Here is a 23773-nt window from a genome sequence, read left to right as displayed (position 1 = left end):
GCACACCTGTTTGTACTAGGCTATAATATAAAGCCTTCTGTTCTTTATTATATTGCATACATTGTGTCATGTTATTTTTTATTTGTGACGTGCTATTTTGTCAGATTTGTAATGTTTTTTTTTAAATTATGCATTGTATTTGCTTGTTTCTTATTTCAGTGATCTGTGATGTCTGTATGTGATCTGTAATACTATAATGCATGTAAAAAGGGCACAAGTGTTTGGCTATTAGTTTTTATTTGCGATCTGCAGTTGCATGATCTTTTTTTACAGCTTTTTCTTTGTAAGAGCTTTAAGATCCTTATAATGAAAAACACTATCTAACATAAAGTTTATGATGACAGTTATTATTATTATTATTATTATTATTATTATTATTATTATTATTATTATTACACCGTGTAACAATTTTTTTTTTTTTTTTTGGTTCCTGGGTAGTAAGTGTTATTTCCTAATTGCTTATGCCTCAAAAGTATAGAAAATGGCTATTATTCCCCACAAACTTTGCTTTTGTGACCAGGACAGTGATATTTTGAAATTTACCTATTTTCCAGAACATTCCAGATAGATTCAGTGCTGAGTAAACTTGGAGTAACTTCTAGAACTTTCTAGAACTTTCTAGTAATATAAATAGTAGTATAAATACAGGGGCCTTAAGCCCACCAGTTCAGTTTAGTTCCAGCTGCCTAAGTGGATACCTATCTGCATTTTTCTGAGATGGCATCAAGAGGCTGCAAGCATCCGGCAGCCGCATTTTGCTATGTCTGCGGCCAATTTATCAAGACAAGAGCGAAAAAGTACTCCGTGGAAGCATCTGCTAAGATGTGTGAGGCCTACAAGGCATATTTCGGCATGCCTGTCGGGGATCAAGACAAACCCTGGGCACCTCATTTCACCTGCCAGCACTGAAAAAAAACTCTGGAAGGTAAGATGGACAATTGTTGCTCGGAATTTTATGTTATAAAATTTGTTAATTTTTAAAATTGTAAAAGTTTTTAATTTTAAAATGTTTTACAATTTTCAATGTTATTGAAAAAATATATCATATATGAAAAAATGTTGCGAGAATCTCTTACACATTAGTCATGGGTGAAATAAATGTATTTTTGTAGGATGGTACAGAGGGGAAAAGAGAGCCATGAAGTTCGCTATCCCAAGAATTTGGCGGGAACCCACTGACCACTCAAGCAACTGCTACTTCTGCATGGTGGACCCTTCCAAACGTCGGACTGGCAAGAATGCACCTGCTATCACGTATCCGGACCTTCCTTCATCCATCGCCCCGGTGCCACACTGCCATGAGCTCCCCGTACCCACTCCTCCGGAGAGAGAGCAGCCGTCTTTAGAAGAGAGCAGCAAGTCAGAGAGCGAGGAAGACGACGTAGATCCAGATGACAATTTCAGAGGTGGAGCTGAGGAGAGAATCCCATACTACCCCAACCAAAAAGACTACTCACTTCTAAATCTTTTGTAGTCATTTTTGTATTACTTAGTATAAATACATGTTAATTTGGATTCATATGTTGTTTTTTTCTGACTTTATGTGAACGAAAAGACACAAATTCGCCCGTTTTCTCATTGGAAATAAGTAAATTTCAAAATATCATTGTCCTGGTCACAAAAGCAAAGTTTGTGGGGAATAATAGCCATTTTCTTTACTTCTGAGGCATAAGCAATTAGGAAATAACACTTACTACCCAGGAACAAAAATTGTGTTACATAGTGTTATTATTATTATTATCAGGAAGGATGTTCTTCCTTACAGTGAATTTGTGACGTCAAGGCCTTGTTATTTGCCTCTCTCTTTTTGTGGATGACATATCTTTGTTCTCCAGTTTTAAATAATCATTGTGTAATCCTAACATTTTTTTTAAACATTATGTCATACATTTTATTGTAAATGTTTAAACACTTTTCTTTGGTTACCAATTAGGAGATGTGAATAGTCAGATTGTTTTCCAAATGATTTCATGATGTGGGCACAACAGGCATTAACATTTTTGAAAGTCCAGTATTGGACCGAATATAGCCTTGCAGCTGAAAAATATTTCTCAAGAAGAGGCCTCCTAGTTTAGAGAGTGAGAATCTCCTTTTCTTTATTCTGGGCTGGGAACTTTCCATAGACAATCTACCCAACAGTGAGATTGCTGCATTTTCCAGTTTAGCATGTGCTACCATTAGTTCTAATTATTATACAGATTATTGGTAGCCTAAAACAGTTCCAATCTTCACATAATATAATTCTTTACAGGCGCATTTACATTTTCCTATCCAACTAACAGTGTGATTTTTCATGAACCCGGCTCCCCAATTATTAATATTGTCATCTTTTTAGGTGTAAAATTGACTGCACTGACACTGGAAATGCCCCTGGACCCCGCTGGGGGCCTATAGGTCCCAGACCCCTTGCACAAAGGAAAACGAGCACCATTGGTCCACATTGCGTAACCCTACAGAGTCCACTCACTATTTTCTGTAGGAGTCTAACCCTGACACTATGCAAAGGAAGGAGCCCACCTGGACCATGTATCAATGTGTTCTTGTTTTCAAACGCGAATCACGAGTCATGTACAGCATTACTCTGTGTCATTGTGCAGTGTGAGTGAGTGAAGTGCTGGATCTCTCGTGACAGATTTGTCATGCATGGTGATTCTGTAGTTGCTCATTCATTAATGTGCATTGCCTTGGTTTTACAAGATTAAGTGTTCAAGGACACTGCAGTTTACCCTGCTAACAATGACGTCTACAAAATGTATCAGATTAATCATATCAAATAGCTTACAGCAGATAGCTTGCAAGATGCCTTATTAACATTAGCAATTTAACACTGCATTATACAAACTATAGTATAGGTTGCTGTAAGATGCAAGCTACTATTCTTACAGCACTCAAGGTCATAGTGGCCAGAAAGTGGAGTTATTATCTGTATAAAGATACAGAAAATCAGCTTAAATAAAAGGCACGCCATTCAAAGGGTTATTGTACACTGTAATATTGTGTGTAATATTGATTTAAAAAAAAAGCATAACTGTACAATCCTGTTCTGCCTTTCTCTGGGGCTATGAAAATCAATAACTCTCCAGACTAGCACAACAGTGAATTAGGAGTAACTGTGGGACCGAAAGCAAAAGACTTCGCAGAGAAGGGGGCAGTTCAAGCGATCAAAACGGCTGCAGTTCTCATGCTTTTATACTGGAAATACAATCTGAACAAAAATGCCCTTGTCAGTACGTGAGGACCATGTTGTAATTATGTAATCAATCGCAGTATTTAGATTTAGAAGGCTTTGGATTTTATAGACCTGTGTGTGTATGTAGACAAGCAGAAAATAATAAGGGAGAGGGAAGGCGAGATACAGTATCAAGCTTCATGCACTAGCGATCTTCAAGCTGCATTCACCCTGCACCTTGCATGAAGCAGCTTTCTGCAGCACAATTCAATGGCTCTCTCTCTCTCTCTCTCTCTCTCTCTCTCTCTCTCTCTCTCTCTCTCTCTCTGTATATAATTGATATGCGGAACAACCAGACAAGGACAGATTCATTCATGCACACACACACACACACACACACACACACTCACACACCTCTTCCCACAATGCAACAGGCCTGAGCCTCCTTAGTTCTATATAAAGCCAGGAGAGGGAAGCAGGGGGGTGCGTGCAGCAACTACGACAGCTTAGAGACAGACGGGAGCAGCCTAGCTCACTGGACAAGAGCCCACAACTCACTGAGAGGTCAGTGCTGAGGAGGAAAGGCTGGGGGGAGTGCAGTATTTTCTTGTCTCTGGGAGGCTGGAGGTCAGGACAGGAAGGGGGTTAGAAAAGAGGGGATGCTTGATCTGCTGTTTCCAAGCTAGTAATTTCTGTTTGGGTGTTGTTGATGTGCAGTTATATAGCGGGCGTGTGTGTGTGTGTTTGTATTGGTGTGCTAGTAATTGCTGTTTGGGTGTTGTTGATGTGCAGGTATAGCAGATGTGTGTTGGCAGGAGGCTCTGGAGTTCTCCTGTGAAGAGATTCCTGATGACAGCTGTAGAGCAGTATTGGCAGGGAATTTGAAAAACAGGTGAGGCAGGCTCAAGAGTCTAAATCTCTCTGCCTGTCTATCAGTCTATCAATGTATACAGTGTATATTTTCCAAATATATATTCTTGTTTAGGAAATGGTACTTGTTCTCACATATCATTACTAACTAAAGGTTTTACTAAATGCCCGAATCATTTGTTAAATGATGGGTTTGATAACTGGCAGCTGTTAAATCACCCTTACCCTATTTGCACCGTGCTAGATTTAGTGGGAGACACACACCATGTATCTTTTGCACAGGCCACTTACAATTAAGAGCGCCAAAAAGCCCTGGAATATTGCTATGCAATAGGTAGTATATAGAGATAAATATATGTATAATGTGGAAAAGCTTAAGGGCCCTTGCATAAGCATTCAGCGTGTCAGCTAATGCATTTGGACTGCATGCATTTATTGGCATGGTTTATTAATATGCAGCTGCCTCTGGGCCACAGATCTGTTTATAGCTCAGTGCTGTTAGAGAAGCTGCAATACTGAGCAGCTTGTGTGTGTTGTTTCCACACACTTCCTTCCCCTTAGTGTGTGGACTGTGTGACTGTTCTGAATCCTAGAAGTGTGTGTGGACTGTGTGACTGTTCCGAATCCTAGCCGTGTGTGTGGACTGTGTGACTGTTCTGAATCCTAGCCGTGTGTGTGTGGACTGTGTGACTGTTCTGAATTCTAGCCGTGTGTGAGTGTGTGTGGACTGTGTGACTGTTCTGAATCCTAGCCGTGTGTGTGTGGACTGTGTGACTGTTCCGAATCCTAGCCGTGTGTGAGTGTGTGTGGACTGTGTGACTGTTCTGAATCCTAGCCGTGTGTGTGTGTGTGGACTGTGTGACTGTTCTGAATCCTAGCCGTGTGTGTGGACTGTGTGACTGTTCTGAATCCTAGCCGTGTGTGTGTGGACTGTGACTGTTCTGAATCCTAGCTGTGTGTGTGTGTGTGGACTGTGTGACTGTTCTGAATCCTAGACGCGTGTGTGTGGACTGTGTGACTGTTCTGAATCCTAGCCGTGTGTGTGTGGACTGTGTGACTGTTCTGAATCCTAGCCGTGTGTGTGTGGACTGTGTGACTGTTCTGAATCCTAGCCGTGTGTGTGTGTGGACTGTGTGACTGTTCTGAATCCTAGACGTGTGTGTGGACTGTGTGACTGTTCTGAAGTGTTGCTTGTTGTCTGTAACTGCTCTATACTGTACACTTCTATTACTGGATGCTCCTTGTCAATGGATTTCAGACAGAAGTGTGAGATAGTGGCTTGAGATCATGGGAACCTCACACACAATGATAGGGGTTTCAGTGAGCTGCTGAAAAGAAATACATAATCTTATTTTTTTATTCTGTTTTTCACATTGTAGAGAGTATATGGGCATTTTTTTTTAGATTTGTACCACAATAGTTTTTATTTTTATTATTACTCAATGAAAACTCTTTGACAGACTTCAAATTTAAAGCTTTAAGTCAAACTATGACAAATGGATGTGGTGGATTTAGGATTACATTTAAATTGTGAGAAAACTAATAACTAGAAAGTTGCTTCTGTAGTGTTATCCTTTAATAATTGCAGTTGTTTTTGGTACTTTTTAAAAGCTGTTAAAATGATAGCAGCGTCATAATTAACGCCAATCCCAAGGTAAAGGTTTTAGGTATGACAGACTTTCAACACCCACATTAGGCTAGGGGGAGAGATTAGGTTGAAAAAAAGTCTGTGCACTGAATGCATTCTCTAGATCCTAGTTCAAAGCGATGATGAAGTTGTGATGGGGAATATCTGTACTTGACGACACAGTTTGAGGGAGTTTGAGATAGTTTATCTAATCCCATGTTGGTTCCTGATCACAGATTAAACATTCCAAAGACATTGTTCCGCAGGTACAGTATAAAAATATTCTGCTTTTTAAAAAGTAGCTAAACTGACAGATTCCTGTTAATCAAACAAGTCTGAGCCTCTCCTGGGAGTTTTAGTTCTATTGGCCTTCCCCATGATTTCATTTTGTATGTAATAAAGTTATATGTGTGTGTAGGGTGCATAATATTGTATAATTTTGCATAGTTTGAACAGCCACAACTGTAACCAAATCTAAAGGAAATAATACAAAACAGTGTGAGTCTGCATATAATAACAGTAATATGTACCCCACCCTTAACAGTTGCATTTGGATCGAACATACTGTACCTGCATCAATCAAGATGCACATTAACACAACTTCAGGAGAGGCGAAAATCTCTTTGGAGTGACTGGACTTAATGGCTGTAATGGAGGAAACCACTTAGCATTCATATAAGCGCTGAGCTACTCAAATCCACTGCCTTTCACACTGTAGCAGAGCACTCTAACCACTGAGCTACTCAAAGCCACTGCCTTCCACACTGCAGCCCAGCACTCTAACCACTGAGCTACTCAAATCCACTGCCTCTCACACTGTAGCAGAGCACTCTAACCACTGAGATACTCAAACCCACTAAGTTCCACTTCCACACTGCTGCCCGGCTGTAACATTTCCTGTTGCCCCTCATTTGGAATATGTAGTGCCACTTGTAAAATATTTTCAACTGTCCATTTCTCATGCACACACATAAAGATAACTTGTAGTGGAATGTTTTTAAAATCCTTAACTGGCAGAGAGGGACTTAATGCGTTTTAATTGAATGTTAAATAAATTGCTTAGTTAGCCAAATGGTGTTTAATTCCTTACATAAAGCATGCTTTAAGAACTGCTAAGCATTTTGAGAAATGGGAAGGATGGTTTCATGTGCCTCACTGTCTTTGAAATATTTTAGGTGAAGGAGGGCTTGCTCTCACTAGCTGTTGTTTGACTCTTCTTTACACACACTACAGTGCAGGTAAAACCCGTATCACCAGACAAGCTCAACCCCATAGAAACAGAGTTTGGGGCGAGGCTTCATATGAAAACATTACATTCATACTGTCTCTTTGTTTCTGTGCGCAAAATCTACTTCAGTTTAAATTCTGTGTCCAATCTCAATTACCAAACAAGAAACTCAAATCAAGAAATATTATCTTCCAGTCGTGCTCAATCCTCTCAGTAAGACTGACTTTTTATTTGATATTTGGAGATGTTATTTTATTACTAAGGTAATATTTAATGGAATGGAATGCATTGTTACTAAATATTGTAAGGGTTAAAATGACTGGGTCAGAATTGAAAAATGATCTGGTAAAACCTTCACTTAACTGGAATTCAAAGGCAAGCAATGCTTTTTACTACAAAGCAGATATTTACATAATAATAATAATAATAATAATAATAATAATAATAATAATAATAATAAAAAAACAGAAATAGATTCACCACTATAGTCGATTTATCTTTCATCTAATTTCACACTTCCAAAAACAGCACCTCAATGAATACAACTTGCTTTTAATAACATAAATTCCTATGAGAAATGAAAAATAGTATTTCTTGATTTAGATTTTAATTATTATTATTTTTAATTTATTTAGCTAAGGGCACAATGTACAGTATGGGTCTTGGTGAGGGAGCAGGTGTCTGAAACAATTTATTAGAGGGACATATTTAGAATCCCAAGGAGCCATGGGTGTCTCCAGCCAGGAGTCCAAAATAGGCAAGCCAGCCAGGAGTCCAAAATAGGCAAGCCAGTCAGTGAGACCTACAGCTGACTCAGGGCTGGCATTTAAAAGACAAGGGTCATCTTGATAAGCTGGACTCAATGTTTGATCCACAAGATCTTTTAAAGGAGAGGGACAGTGGCACTAGCTGCAGTCAGGTGTGGGGTCTCTATGAGATCTTTAAAGGAGAGGGACAGTGGCAGTAGCTGCAGTCAGGTGTGGGGTCTCTATGAGATCTTTAAAGGAGAAGGACAGTGGCAGTAACTGCAGTCAGGTGTGAGGTCTTTATCTATGAGATCTTTAAAGGAGATGGACAGTGACACTAGCTGCAGTCAGATGTGGGGTCTCTATGAGATCTTTAAAGGAGAGGGACAGTGGCAGTAGCTGCAGTCAGGTGTGGGGTCTTTATCTATGAGATCTTTAAAGGAGATGGACAGTGACACTAGCTGCAGTCAGATGTGGGGTCTCTGTGAGATCTTTAAAGGAGAGGGACAGTGGCAGTAGCTGCAGTCAGGTGTGAGGTCTTTATCTACGAGATCTTTAAAGGAGAGGGACAGTGACACTAGCTGCAGTCAGATGTGGGGTCCCTATGAGATCTTTAAAGGAGATGGACAGTGACACTAGCTGCAGTCAGATGTGGGGTCTCAATGAGATCTTTAAAGGAGAGGGACAGTGACACTAGCTGCAGTCAGGTGTGGGGTCTTTATCTCTGAAATAGTTCAGAAAACACAAGTAAAATGTGTCTTATCAGATCTGGACTCTCAGTTTCTAAAACAGCTCTTCTATATTCAGTTCTTGGGGTCTGTGCAATTGATCGAAATAAATACTGCCACTGAGATAATGAGTTAAAATTGTAACAGGTTTATGGAGGTCAAGCATGTTACAGTGCAGGTGGGTTTCAGTAGTGCCTTTCTGTCTCTAATGTAGAGTGCTAAGGAGTCCTGTTTCTGAAGTGTTGGTGCAGAACCCTCCATACTGTACTGGCTACATATGTTTGAACTGTTGCTTCCTCCTCAACACTGTTGTCATTCAACTTTGTCATGAAGCAAATACAAAATCCATCATTTAATGAAATCTGTTCTATAGATCAGAATGGCGCTCACCTGATGTGTATTTTGTTGAAGTGCACCCTGGGTTCACAATTGCATCCTATTGTTCAAGTACTACAGTAAAGTCCCATATTTTTTAAACAGAAAGGTTTAATTAATGTTTTCTGTGACTTATTAAAACTTTATTCACCAGGATAACTCAATGTAGTGCAACAGCTATTACACATTCCCACAAGATAAATTCAAAATAAAAAGATACAAAATGTAACAACGCTAATACTTAACACACAAAATAAATTGGCTTGACACATAGAACTTCAAACATTTAAAGGAGAGTTAAACCAAGCTTTTAAAATCCATAAATAAATAAATAATGGATTATTTATTGATCTGAAACACTGCTCTTCAGCTTCAACAACTATGAGCACTGCTGCTGGCCACTGTTGTATTTCAGAGTACCTGACTGGACATCGTTTATACCGTCTTAAGCACGGCGTATGTTTCGGGCAAACTCTGTTTGGATCTCGTAATGTGCCATTCACATAGATTTAAATAATAAATGCACTGCTTGTTACTGTAGGAATCGCTCTTATTAATCCACCAATCAGCTGTGTTCACCTAGTTACCTTGCCATTCACATAGATTTCAATACAAAAGGCAGCACTTTACTGTAGTAAAAGCTTGACAGATCGATCAATCAGCTGTTTGCACCTCGTTACTGAGCGATTACCCCTGTACTGTACCTTGGCAATTTAATCCCTGTACGCAGTGTCAGGTTTACAGTTTGAAAAAACATCACTGACTGCAACAGCAAGCATGGCTGGAAAGAGAAAAACATGCGCATCACGAAAATTCAGTGTGTAAATAAAATGTCTCTGTTAGATACTGTGCGCTTGCTAAAGCATGCTTGGAACTCCATCAGTCAGCAAACAATTCCATGTTGCTTCAAAAAAGCTTGGAATGTTGTAGTTGAGGAGGAGAGTGCTGACAAAAATACAACCGAAACTGAAACTCTGACAACACCAGAGGAAGAATTCTCAGCTGTGTCACCTTGGCAACCAGGACGCTCTGCCTGAAACAGACATGGATGACGTAAGCGTGCGTGCTGCGCTTGTAACACTGCTAATATAGAGCAGCATCCGGATATAGAGCTGAATTGGGATTTTTTAGAAAACGCTGACAAGGTTTGCTGTTCATACTTGCAAAAAAAGATTGTCCAGATGCGTCTCACAGAGTTCTTAGCTGGAAACAATTTGCAGTAATGTAGCCTACTTGTACTGTACATTTCTGCACTTGCATTACTTTTTTGCACTTACTTTTTATTACATTCATAGATTTTAATACATCTTTTTTATTAGTGTAATGAGTGTCTTTTTAACCGCATACACACTTGTTTGTTTTGATTACTGTATTAGTGATTGGGGGATATGTGGAAGAGAAAAATAATGCAAATATTCTTAGAAAAACAATAAGCGACATAAATTTAGTGAGAAATGACCTCAGCCACATGCCCTCCGTGCTATGTTATGCAGTATAGACTGATTCAGAAAGCAAAGGGAATCATCCAACTCCACCGATTCTCTGATACTCCGATTCTTAGTAGTAATTATTATTTGTTTATTTAGCAGACGCCTTTATCCAAGGCGACTTACAGAGACTAGGGTGTGTGAACTATGCATCAGCTGCAGAGTCACTTACAACAACGTCTCACCCGAAAGACGGAGCACAAGGAGGTTAAGTGACTTCCTCAGGGTCACACAATGAGTCAGTGGCTGAGGTGGGATTTGAACCGGGGACCTTCTGGTTACAAGCCCTTTTCTTTAAGCACTGGACCACACAGCCTCCCATGTAACATATTAATAACATAACAGATACTGAGTGTTAAAATAAACTTATTTTACATTTTTTTTATTCTTCAGTTGTTAATAATAAACACTGCTAGTTATACAACTTCTGTCTGTTATGTCACCGTGTATTATAATAAATAATATACACCAAAATGGTACATGTAAGGCTGTCATTCTATCTGGGCTAGCGCCCTCGTGATTTATATGTAAGTAGAAACCCTTGATAGAATTACAGCCTCATTTCGCACAGGTGGGTGTACAGTATACATTATATAAAGTATTTATGAAGTTTAGATATGAATACAGGAGAGTGGGGTGGCTGTGGAGCTTTACAGTACAAAATCCTCAATCTGTAAGCGTCTCGGATTCGGACACAGTCAGGTCGGTTTACACTTGTACAGAGCTATTAATATTGAGAGAGGAGCTGAGGAGCTCCGCTAGACTATTCAGATCCCTGCATGGGCTACAACTTGGAAACACATTGCATCTCCCAGCGTTCAGATCCTAACCCTTACAGAAAGACCCTGAGTGTTCCAGAACAGCGGTGGTTCCACATGCAGGATATCTGTGTGGCACACAGAGCCATGACGTATTCCTCAGCATGGTCCTGCCGACCGTATGCGTTGCGGCTTCCAGCTCCTCCACAATGGCCTTCCAGTCCTTATGGGTCATCTCTTTAATGAATGCCCCAGACTCTGTCACCTCAGGTGGGGTGATCAGGACTGCGTGGTGCTTCTGGTCCTTGGAACTTGGACCCCATCCACTACCAGTCCTGTGTTCTGGGACTTATGAAACACCCTGTCTCACCCCAGCTTGTAGGGATGTAATACTGAAGAAGGTATAACCCTATACAGTGACCTGACCTTTTGGTAGCCGCTCATTCCGTGTTATTCGATAGGCTGAGCCAACAAGTGCTGGTATACAGGAAGCAGGGTTGTGGTGCTGGGTAGCTTCACTTCTGTTTTTTTTTACTTTATGCTTTCTGTTTTCAGGTTGAAGAATTTCTACTCACAGATCAGCTCATCATGGCAGGTAAACATGTGCTTTCATCAGTGTTGTCTGTAACAATGTAAGTGAGATTCAGGAATTGTGAATTATTCATCAGAAAGTAACAGTGTTTCCTTTCACTCACTGTGTTTAAAATGAGAACAGTAGACCCTATAGACCTTTCATATTAGCTCAGGCTCGTGCACTAGATTGTTGCACGACAGTTTTCTCAAACTAATTTTTCGAGAAATTGACTGCTGCTTTTTAATGCCAAGTGCCCAGGCATTGTTGTCGATTAACATATTCCATAAAAAGACTCCACAGGGAGTGTTGCATTGTCCCTGGATCTCCCGCAAGTTAGGGCAGCAGAATCGGCAGGGAATCACCTTCCTACAGGGACCTCTACTGGCTCGCCACTCAGTGAGCTTAGGCAGACACCTGCAGGGATGGCCTTTGTCCTCCAGGGGGCGATACCTCACCGACATCCGCTGTCAGGCTCCAGAGTGTAAAGAGATGATCGTTGCTGAAATCACGGAGTAATCAGCCTAGAACCGTCACTCCTCATTACTGCCAGCTTGCCTGATTTACGAGCTCCACAAAACAAGAATATACTGTGGAGCCGTAGCTATGGTACAGTACTGTGTACGCAGTGGAGTGGAAAGTTTGTTTATTTATTTTGAAAATCTTACAAGACACTGCTGGGCTGTTAATAAAATAACAACTTAGGCCCAAAAGTATTTGGTATAGCAAAGCAATGCAATGTCCGTCTGAGATATTTCATAGTGAAGGGTCTGCACCTTTAGTGAAAAAAGATTTTCTTAAGGGTCTGCACCTTCAGCCCCCACCAGGAGGTGTAGTTGAGGTGGCTGGGGTTCTCTGTTGACTGGATGTTTGTCTGAGGTATGTTAGATAAGTGACCAGGAACAACTTGTCCCTCTGTCTCTCTCAGTATTAAATTATTAATTATCACTCAGCAGGTAAACGCGCGACCCTGAGATGGACAGACTGGGCTTTCAGTGCTGGAGGGCAGGTCATGTGAGGCCTGTGTGTGTGTGTGTGTGTGTGTGTGTGTGTGTGTGTGTGTGTGTGTGTTCATTCACAATGCAGGGAAAATAAAGTATGCTAAAACCTAAAAGAACTATATTCCACAGATCAACTGGAATGCTTTAGATACACTAACTTCACATCTACCAAACTATAGTTTTACTAGCAAGATATATTTCAAAGAGGATGGAATTCAGGACATATAATAAAATATACTAGATCTGACTGTTTTTTATTACGGAGTATTGAAACTACAAAAAGTTTCAGGTGTATCAAAATCCACATCACTGTGTAAGCAGTCAGGGTGCTGCTAATAATCTAGGAAAAGACACCCCCGCCCCAGCTCTGCTATAATTAGCCCCCCAGTCGAGGGTGTGGAGCAGGCAGGGTGGGAAGGAGGGGTGGTTTTATAAGTTCAGACAGACTGACTGACTATATCGCCTGTGGAATTCAGGGAGAGTATGATTACCCAGGCCACACCACAGGATCGGGTTCCCAGAGAGGAGCTGCTGCTGTCCGGCTTGTGATCCAGACTGTCCCACCCACACTGGGTAGCCTCAGTTTACACCATTGGTACTCCTGCAATGAAATGGCTGAAATGCTGTGACCAGTTCATTAATAATAGATGTGTTCTATACTTTTCATTTGACATTGCTTTTGTCCTTTTGAGCGTGGCTAGTGTGTTTTATTTCAGTCAATTAAAAAAAAATGAATATTCAAAATAAATGTGAGTAGCTATATGTGACACATTTCCTGCACCTTCCGACCCTCCAGCAAGTATTGGGACACCCTGTATTGTCTGACTTATTATTTTTTTAAAATAAAAAATTCACGATTTGGGGTGGCAGGAGTATAAAAGTAAAACAAACTTTTAACTCCCCAAGTACTATTTCAAAACCTGAAGAAATCTGTTGATTGGTTTTATAAAAAAAAAAGAAAAAAAAAGTATAAATCTGTATAGTGTCTCAATACAAAATATAGTGCCGTATTAATGCAATAAATTGTTGTGTAAATTATTTTGGACACTTTTGTATATAGTACAGTGCATAATATAGTGTAGTTGTTCTGGTTACATTCTAATACAAAGTTACTAAATAAACTTTAGTATTACTTTTTTGTAAGAAATAGACTATATAGGAATGCAGAGTTAAAATATGTTTCAGACTGCAGACTATGTGAACACACAGAATAAGGAATTTAGTGACATGTCACATTTCTGTAATGGTTAACCAAGCTGAGCTTCTTAAGTCAATCCAGAGCCAGATTTATTCTTATCTTAACCAGGGTAGAGCTTTTGAGGGAAGCACAGTCAATAATTAATAAAGTTTTTTGTGAAAGCACAGTACTTTTTTTCTTATAAAAAAATAAAACATACACTTCTGTGTTTTATTTAAAAAAAAAAGAGAGAGAAAGAAATAAAAAAAAACTTAACCTTGTCCAACCCTCCACAACTCAGCTGCCAAGTTGTGTTCCTTTGAAGTGGGCTAGGCCTGTCAGGCTAGCAACCGTAACCATGGCAACATCTGTTTGACTGTAGCCAGAGTGAGGAGGAAAAAGTTAAGTAGCAGTTCTGTTTGTTTCTGAGAACATTTGCTCTGGAGAAAAGAAAGGCAAGGAGAAAGAAAAGAGGAAATCGTCCGTCAAAATGGGAACCAGTTGTTCTTCTGAAATAGCGACAAAAGTTCAGTCTGTCTCCGAACCAGGTACTGTTGTGAGCCTATGGCATCAGGCAGTCACAGGCTCTGCTAGGAGTCGCAGGACACTGAGGAAGGTGGAAATTGTTTCTGTTTGTGAGCAGTGAAGTTTTTCCCTCGCTGTAAGGGGAGGGCTTCAACAGCAGGGCCTTATCCTGTTTTTAACTTTTTAAACACAGTGTTCCTGTTTTGCTTTATGGGGGAAATTACATTAAATGGTCTCTCTCTGTGTCTCCCTCAGATAAACTGAAGAACAGCAAGATCATCTTTGTAGTTGGTAAGTCGCAGTGATTTATATTCCATTCCATCTTGTTTTAACTCTCAGAATGCCATCACTAATGTCTTTGTAATGCTTCACTGAGAAGCTCCCTTTGGAATCATATACAGTGCTCCCTTGATATTCTAAAATGTGGTTAATTCACTGTTTTCAATTAAATAAAACCAAGAGGGATGTGACAGTGGCTACTCCAGGCCGGTATAGGCACTATGAATGATTCATCTCCCCTGCAAGCACAATCCTGGCACAAATATGTCCATTCAGCCCTGGGTCTCTCTTCAGGGATATAGCCAATTGTGGACTAAAATAGATGATCAAGTCAAATGAATTCACTGGTTTTAAACTGTTCTTAAAGGTTTAGTATTTTGAAAACTATTACAGGTCAGTGTGCTGAGTGTGTGTGCATCTCTGTTTGCAGGCGGTCCTGGCTCTGGCAAAGGCACCCAGTGTGAAAGGATCGTCCAGAAGTATGGCTACACCCACCTGTCCACCGGTGACCTGCTCAGGGCAGAGGTCAGCTCAGGCTCAGAGAGAGGCAAGAAGCTGTCCGCCATCATGGAGAAGGGCGAGCTTGTCCCCCTGGTAAGAGACCCAGACCACGCCCCCTCCCCCTTTCCCCGTCCCCCTGGTAAGAGACCCAGACCACACCCCCTCCCCCTTTCCCCATCCCCCTGGTAAGAGACCCAGACCACGCCCCATCCCCCTTTCCCCATCCCCCTGGTAAGAGACCCAGACCACACCCCCTCCCCCTTTCCCCGTCTCCGTGGTAAGAGACCCAGACCACGCCCCCTCCCCCTCTCCCCGTCCCCGTGGGGAATATCAAAAATATACAAGAAATCAAAGATACATTTTAGGGCATTTTTTCCATTCTTACTATCTGTAGACTCAACTCGGAAATGCATCTAGGTGTGTTAAGGAGAGTGAATATTGCTGTCCAGCCTAGCACTGTCTATCGAAATGCCATAAATAAGCACAATGAAGAAGTGCCTATAACTGACACATACTGACACGCATCATTGAATGCATGAAGTTCAGTGGAGCTTTTGAATTGGCCTGACAGAGTCAGCTTTCCTGGATGATGTGCTAGAGGAAACAGTTCCAGCATATCCAATACTTAGTAAGACTTCCTTACGTACTGACTTACAACAGGGCATGAAACAGAAGCTTTTAAAAAGGCAAACAATGAATTACATATGTTTGAACTGATGATATATAACAACTTAGACAGAACATTTCCAGAGATTACAAAACTACTGAAGATAGTTATTACCACTCCGATTACTACAGCAGAGGCAGAAAGGGGTTTCTCAACACTGAAGCGGATAAAAACCTTCCTGAGAAACAGAATGAAAACCCAATGATTAAACACTGTAGCCATGTTATCAATTGAAAGAGACATGATCCTGTAAATCAGTACGCTTCACAGCATATACTATAAACACAAATGTTTGTTTTATATAACATTCGATGGGGTTTCTACAGGACAGCAAACAAAAACTGTAGGTTTTACACACCTTTAAAAAATAGCATTTGAAGTTCCAGAAGACTGTCTCTTTGTGTGCATCTGTTGCTTCTGCTGTGGTACAGTTTGCAGTTATTTAACATTTTGGTTTGTTTACGTATTATTCTGATACAACATGTTGTACATTGAGAGGTTTGATGCTTTTATGGAACGACTTGCCTGAACAATGTTCAGTAAGAAAGCAGGGAAGCGGCCATTTAAATCTGGTACGTTATGCTGTTTTCTGTCTTTAATTTACCATATTTTCCAGTTGTTTACATCGTTTTTAATATAATTTATCATATTTTTCCACCATTAAGATAAATAGTATTTATCATATGCAATACATTGGGTCTTGTACATTTTTTTACTACATTGCGGTGGACTTCTCATTTTGCCTTGTTCGTCGTGAATTGTTTTTTCATTTTTTTGTTTCAATAGTTTTTTCATTTTTTCAAATTGATTGTCTGTTTCCAGTTTAAGTTTGCAAAAAAATAATGTATAATTAATGGTAAATGTACTTCTTTTTCACAATAGGAAAACAACCATCAGATCGCACCTGTACCAAAACTTAACAGCGTACTACTTTCAATATGACAGCATACCACTTTCTGACATTACACTGGTCAAGTTTTGGTACATGTACCACTTTCTGATGATGTACCACTTTCTAACACAACACCGGTCATCCCATAGTACATTTTTGTATGCAGAAAGTTATCTTTCTGCGTCATTACTTTGCTGTTTTGCTCATTTTTAAAATGTAAAGTTTTGAGTAGTGTGAACGGCTACATTACAAAGTAAGGCAACCAAGCTATTTAAACATTAGCAGAAACGTGAAAAAGGCGGGTTTTTTTTGGTTGAGATGGAGTCAAATCACGGACACAAACACAAATCAACAGAAATCACGGAATCCGTGACAACCGTGACATAATCCCAGCCTTAATCATAAACATAAATCAAATTAAAACAAACACAAACAGTTACCATAGCAACAAAAAACTACAAATAGCTTAAACATAACAGTCCCTTTATAAAGAGGCCGCAGTGTGGAGTAGTGGTTAGGTCTCTGGACTCTTGACCGGAGGGTCGTGGGTTCAATCCCAGGTGGGGGACACTAGGTACTTTACCTAGATTGCTCCATTAAAACCCAACTGTATAAATGGGTAATTGTATGTAAAAATAATGTGTAAAAAATAATGTGATATCTTGTAACAATTGTAAGTCGCCCTGGATAAGGGCGTCTACTAAGAAATAAATAATAATAATAATAATAATAATAATAGTAATAATAAAGACATGTGAGCCACACTAGAGGATGCCTTGATAAAGACTTGTGAGCCACACAATAGAGGATGCCTTGATAAAGACATATGAGCCACACAATAGAGGATGCCTTGATAAAGACATATGAGCCACACAATAGAGGATGCCTTGATAAAGACATATGAGCCACACAATAGAGGATGCCTTGATAAAGACATGTGAGCCACACAAGAGGATGCCTTGATAAAGACATGTGAGCCACACCAGAGGATACAAAGTTGCTTGTGCTTGTTCTAGAAAATATCACCACTGTAAAATGATCCCCAATCTAAATGGCCATGGAAGAAGTTATCCATAGCACACTCGCTATTATTATTATTCATGACATTGTCCCCGCTGTTGGCAGTGCCACTTGACAAGTTCTAGTGGACCTATGTAAGCTTGTGCTGGGGTAGAATTTCCATCAGGGTACACTGAATAATAAGAGACATAACCTGGATAAAGACACAGAGGCGTGGTATTGTAAATATTTATTTCAACAGTGAATGCAGCTCACCCCTGACCCGGCTGTGCTTGGTCTGCAGGACACTGTTCTGGACATGCTGAAGGACGCCATGATCGCCAAGGTTGACATCTCCAAGGGCTTCCTGATCGACGGGTATCCCCGTGAGGTCAAGCAGGGAGAGGAGTTTGAGAAGAAGGTATGAGTGGCATTGGGCAGGGCTATCCAGAACTAGATGTGGTCACATCGAAATTGCTACTCTATAAGATTAAAAGGTTTTCTGTAAACATTATATTGCAAGTTTGCTCCTATGTTTTCTGAAATGTTTTTATAAAGGAGTAAGAAACCACTCACAATGGTAATTAAACTGCTCTTACCTACACTAAAGTGTTCTGATTAAACTGCCCTTACCTGCACTAAAGTGTTCTGGTTAAACTGCCCTTACCTGCACTAGTGTTCTGATTAAACTGCCCTTACCTACACTAAAGTGTTCTGATTATACTGCCCTTACCTACACTAAAGTGTTCTGATTAAACTGCCCTTACCTGCACTAAAGTGTTCTGGTTAAACTGCCCTTACCTGCACTAGTGTTCTGATTAAACTGCCCTTACCTACACTAAAGTGTTCTGATTATACTGCCCTTACCTGCACTAAAGTGTTCTGATTAAACTGCCCTTACCTGCACTAAAGTGTTCTGATTAAACTGCCCTTACCTGCACTAAAGTGTTCTGATTAAACTGCCTTAACCTCCACTAAAGGGTTCTGATTTGATAAGAAACAAAATATGAAATATTAATTGATAATGCTACAATACCATAGCAACATGAACCCTAGGATTACATTTACATTGCAGGACTAAGAAGCTTTGAGAAAATACAGTACCAAATAACAAAAGTACAGTTACAGTGCAGGAGTATTTAATGCAAGCGGTATCAGTTAGATCTTGATGTGAATTGTATTTAATGCCAGCTTCTTCAGTTAGGTCTTGATGTGAATTGTATTTAATGCCAGCGGTATCAGTTAGATTTTGATGTGAATTGTATTTAATGCCAGCAGTATCAGTTAGATCTTGATGTGAATTGTATTTGTCACATTTTGAAAAGCCGCTATAAGGATAGCAGTGGCAACATTCTGATGTAATCCTGTTAGTGAGAATGCTATAGAAATCCCGGGGTGATTGTAGAATTGTGTGTTGAGTAACGCTACCCCTTCCCCCGCTCTCCAGATTGGCGCCCCCACTCTGCTGCTGTACATTGATGCCGGTGCTGAAACCATGGTGAAGAGGCTTATGAAGCGCGGAGAGACCAGCGGCCGCGTTGATGACAACGAGGAGACCATCAAGAAGCGCCTGGACACCTACTACAAGGCCACCGAGCCTGTCATCGCCTTCTACGAGGGCCGTGGCATCGTCAGGAAGGTACGTCTGCAACTGGGGCTCCTATCCAAGATACAGGGGGCCTTCAGTCACTGAGCTGCTCTGAGCGAGAAGATCACTGATGAAATGTGCTCCATAGCGCTCGCCGCTGCTCAGGAGGAGTGGAACTGAGCATGCCGTTATGTGGGTTCTTTCACTGAGTGGCTCAGCAAGGAGATTTCTGCTCACTCAGATCTCTGATGAAATCTGCTCTTTAGCGCTCGGCGCTGCTCAGGGGGAGTGGAACTGAGCATGCCGTTATGTGGGTTCTTTCACTGAGTGGCTCATCGAGGAGATTTCTGCTCACTCAGATCTCTGATGAAATCTGCTCTTTAGCGCTCGGCGCTGCTCAGGGGGAGTGGAACTGAGCATGCCGTTATGTGGGTTCTTTCACTGAGTGGCTCAGCGAGGAGATTTCTGCTCACTCAGATCTCTGATGAAATCTGCTCTTTAGCGCTCGGCGCTGCTCAGGGGGAGTGGAACTGAGCATGCCGTTATGTGGGTTCTTTCACTGAGTGGCTCACTTACTTAACACACCCACTGTATACACTGGAACTTGCTTGGCCAGTCAAGGAACCATCAAAGGGTGCCCTTAGTTTTCTATATGCAAACTTTTCTAAGCGTTTTAGTTTGGAAAAGTTTTTCACTTATATCAAATGCACAAAAGAGGTGCATCATGTTGCATCCAAAGTTTTAAGAGAGTCTGTTAGTTGACACTGTGTTGCTCTTTCTAAAGCAAGGTTTTTTCAGAGAGTTTGGTAGTTGACACTGTGTTGCTCTTTCTAAAACAAGGTTTTTTCTGTGTTCTAGTTCCCAATTCTTTTGACTCCAGTTTTCTAGTACTATAATCAGTTAATACGCAAATGTAAATCAACAGAATTTGATTAAGTACTTAAATGAGTTAATAATAAATTAATTCAAATGTTTTTAAAGTTGTTAGTAAAATTATATATATATATATATATATATATATATATATATATATATATATATATATATATATATATATATGTATACAGACGTGCTCAAATTTGTTGGTACCCTTACAGCTCATTGAAATAATGCTTCATTCCTCCTGAAAAGTGATGAAATTAAAAGCTATTTTATCATGTATACTTGCATGCCTTTGGTATGTCATAGAATAAAGCAAAGAAGCTGTGAAAAGAGATGAATTATTGCTTATTCTACAAAGATATTCTAAAATGGCCTGGACACATTTGTTGGTACCCCTTAGAAAAGATAATAAATAATTGGATTATAGTGATATTTCAAACTAATTAGTATCACACATGTCTCCAATCTTGTAATCAGTCATTCAGCCTATTTAAATGGAGAAAAGTAGTCACTGTGCTGTAAATGGTATCATTTGGTATCATTGTGTGCACCACACTGAACATGGACCAGAGAAAGCAAAGGAGAGTGTTGTCTGAGGAGATCAGAAAGAAAATAATAGACAAGCATGGTAAAGGTAAAGGCTACAAGACCATCTCCAAGCAGCTTGATGTTCCTGTGACAACAGTTGCAAATATTATTAAGAAGTTTAAGGTCCATGGAACTGTAGCCAACCTCCCTGGGCGCGGCTGCAAGAGGAAAATTGACCCCAGATTGAACAGAAGGATAGTGCGAATGGTAGAAAAAGAACCAAGGATAACTGCCAAAGAGATACAAGCTGAACTCCAAGGTGAAGGTACGTCAGTTTCTGATCGCACCATCCGTCGCTTTTTGAGCGAAAGTGGGCTCCATGGAAGAAGAACCAGGAGGACTCCACTTTTGAAAGAAAAACATAAAAAAGCCAGACTGGAATTTGCTAAAATGCATATTGACAAGCCACAATCCTTCTGGGAGAATGTCCTTTGGACAGATGAGTCAAAACTGGAGCTTTTTGGCAAGTCACATCAGCTCTATGTTCACAGACGAAAAAATGAAGCTTTCAAAGAAAAGAATGCCATACCTACAGTGAGACATGGAGGAGGCTCAGTTATGTTTTGGGGCTGCTTTGCTGCGCCTGGCACAGGGTGCCTTGAATCTGTGCAGGGCACAATGAAATCTCAAGACTATCAAGGCATTCTGGAGCGAAACGTACTGCCCAGTGTCAGAAAGCTCTGTCTCAGTCGCAGGTCATGGGTCCTCCAACAGGATAATGACCCAAAACACACAGCTAAAAGCACCCAAGAATGGATAAGAACAAAACATTGGACTATTCTGAAGTGGCCTTCTATGAGTCCTGATCTGAATCCTATCGAACATCTATGGAAAGAGCTGAAACTTGCAGTCTGGAGAAGGCACCCATCAAACCTGAGACAGCTGGAGCAGTTTGCTCAGGAAGAGTGGGCCAAACTACCTGTTAACAGGTGCAGAAGTCTCATTGAGAGCTACAGAAAACATTTGATTGCAGTGATTGCCTCTAAAGGTTGTGCAACAAAATATTAGGTTAGCGGTCCCATCATTTTTGTCCATGCCATTTTCATTTCTTTTATTATTTACAATATTATGTTGAATAAAAAATCAAAAGCAAAGTCTGATTTCTATTAAATATGGAATAAACAATGGTGGATGCCAATTACTTTTGTCAGTTTCAAGTTATTTCAGAGAAAATTGTGCATTCTTCGTTTTTTGTGGAGGGGTACCAACAAATTTGACCACGTCTGTATATATATATATTTGTAAACATCACTAATTTCACGAACTTTTCCCTAAATATAATTGATTTGTCTATCATTTTTTGGGTCTATGTGATCCAACAGAAATGTTTCCATCATGACATTTTAGGACATAACATAAACTGTTATATTTAGTATTTCCTTCTACAGTGTATGTACACAGCCCTCTTGTTTCAGTTATATGACAGATTGCCCAGCTAACCTTTGCCTCTCTCCTCGCTCAGATGAATGCAGAAGGCAGTGTGGATGATGTCTTTGGCCAGGTCTCCAAAGCCCTTGATGCCTTGCAGTAAACCAGACGAGGAGGACGGGAGGAACCGCCTTTTCCAGGAACACAGTAATGAGTCGGACTCAATTCAGTGAAAGACCTTAAGAGACAATCTTTGCCTTATCGCAGCGACCCTAACCATTGCACAAACCCTAATCAAGAACTGCAAAACCGCAGCCACAATAAAAAATAAGCATGCACACATACACGCAGGGGGTTGATTTTGGACTTTGGGCGTTTATCTGCACATCTGTAATTATTTAAGTGAAAAACGCAACCATGAACAAAGATAGACCATAAGAAGTGAAGGATTCCACCCCCCAACCCCCAACAAGACACATTTTAACGTGATGGTCGTGGATTATATAGGTGGTGTGAATAGGCTATTAAATGCCTGCAGATGAGACATGTTCAGTGTATTGATTACAAGCAAAAGGTACTCAGATTGCTGCCACAGTCCTGAGCATTTTAGTACTGCTGCTAATTCAAAATACTCTCTATCTTTTCTTGTGTAGGTTCTCTCATCATGTCCTGTTTCTGTGGTCCCTGTTGTTGCTATCTCATTTGCTGTTCATCTCATCTCCTTCAGTCCTGTTCTGTTTTCATTAAACATTACCACTACCTAACTGACCCAACACTGGGATCTGCTGCTGCGTGTGTGTGATCATAATAAAACACAACGAGACATAGAAGGGTACCTCTGAAAATGCAATCTCAGCTACACAGAGTGAACTGTTCTGTGAAACACAAGTCTTTTTTTAGTGGTGATTTGGAATTGGACAGTACACCTGCTATTCATTTCACAGAAATGAATTATTTTAAAGAATTATAAACTAAAGTATTGTATTTGATAAACAAACCAAATTATGTGTCTCAGAACAGTTCCTTTTTGCCTTGTGAAAGGCAGAATGTCTCATAGAGGCTAGGGGTTGGTTTGCTCAGCCTATACCATGATAAGCCACAGCTGGATTTTTCAAGCATTCTACATCACCGGCCATTATCCACCTAACAGGTGTTAGATGAATATCTCTGTTGAATGAATATCTCTGTCTCTGTTCGGATCATTACAATAGAGCTCTGAGTGTGTAGGAGCCATGATTTCAAGTGCATTATTGGTGACATCATGGAACATATGGTGTGGCTGTCTCAAACAAAGACATTTTCAGGGATAAAACACTGTGGTGGGTCAAAATCCATTCTTTAAACATCATCTTAAGAGTTCTAACTATTGGTGTTATATAAGAACTGTATAAATATATATGAATTGTAATTATATATATATATATATATATATATATATATATATATATATATATATATATATATATATATATATGAATAATAAAAATATTAATTGGAAAAAAATAAACACTGATTTAAAGTTGTCTAACAAAAAGAATGAATTTTTACTTTGCAAGCTGAGTGCTTAATGAAAAGCAACAAATATTGCAGCATGCAGTCTGCACTGACAATGAAATAGTGTCATTACTATATAAAATATAAACATGTTTCCAGAGTGGTACCATTCTACCAGGCAGCTGCCCCTTAGTATTACTGCATTTCCATAGCAGATCATTTATTTGGTAAGGGGTCTGGATCTCAGGGACTT

At 40.1% G+C, this 23773-nt stretch overlaps 1 protein-coding gene across 4 annotated transcripts in view; it reads left to right on the top strand.

Moving 5' to 3' along the window:
* LOC117421834 (adenylate kinase isoenzyme 1-like) overlaps nt 1–22799 on the top strand; it is a 56070-nt gene extending 33271 nt beyond the window's left edge. Inside the window, exons 9-15 of one of the 4 annotated variants that reach the window (XM_058987175.1) lie at nt 11544–11583; nt 14518–14553; nt 14972–15135; nt 17905–18021; nt 19048–19239; nt 22121–22233; nt 22680–22799. In XM_058987175.1, coding sequence (XP_058843158.1) covers nt 11544–11583; nt 14518–14553; nt 14972–15135; nt 17905–18021; nt 19048–19239; nt 22121–22189 — 618 coding nt within the window. In that variant the 3' untranslated portion in view covers nt 22190–22233; nt 22680–22799. Of the gene's footprint in view, nt 1–3581; nt 3734–11543; nt 11584–14141; nt 14286–14517; nt 14554–14971; nt 15136–17904; nt 18022–19047; nt 19240–22120 lie in introns of those variants that run through there. The other 3 variants (XM_058987177.1, XM_058987173.1, XM_058987176.1) reach the window with 3 other exon arrangements.
* The last annotated feature ends 974 nt before the right edge of the window (nt 22800–23773 follow it).

The sequence above is a fragment of the Acipenser ruthenus genome, chromosome 15 (genome assembly GCF_902713425.1).
Source record: "Acipenser ruthenus chromosome 15, fAciRut3.2 maternal haplotype, whole genome shotgun sequence".
Taxonomy (NCBI): Eukaryota; Metazoa; Chordata; class Actinopteri; order Acipenseriformes; family Acipenseridae; genus Acipenser; species Acipenser ruthenus.
Note: the sequence above shows the minus strand (reverse complement) of the source record. Positions and strands in the feature narration are given on the sequence as shown.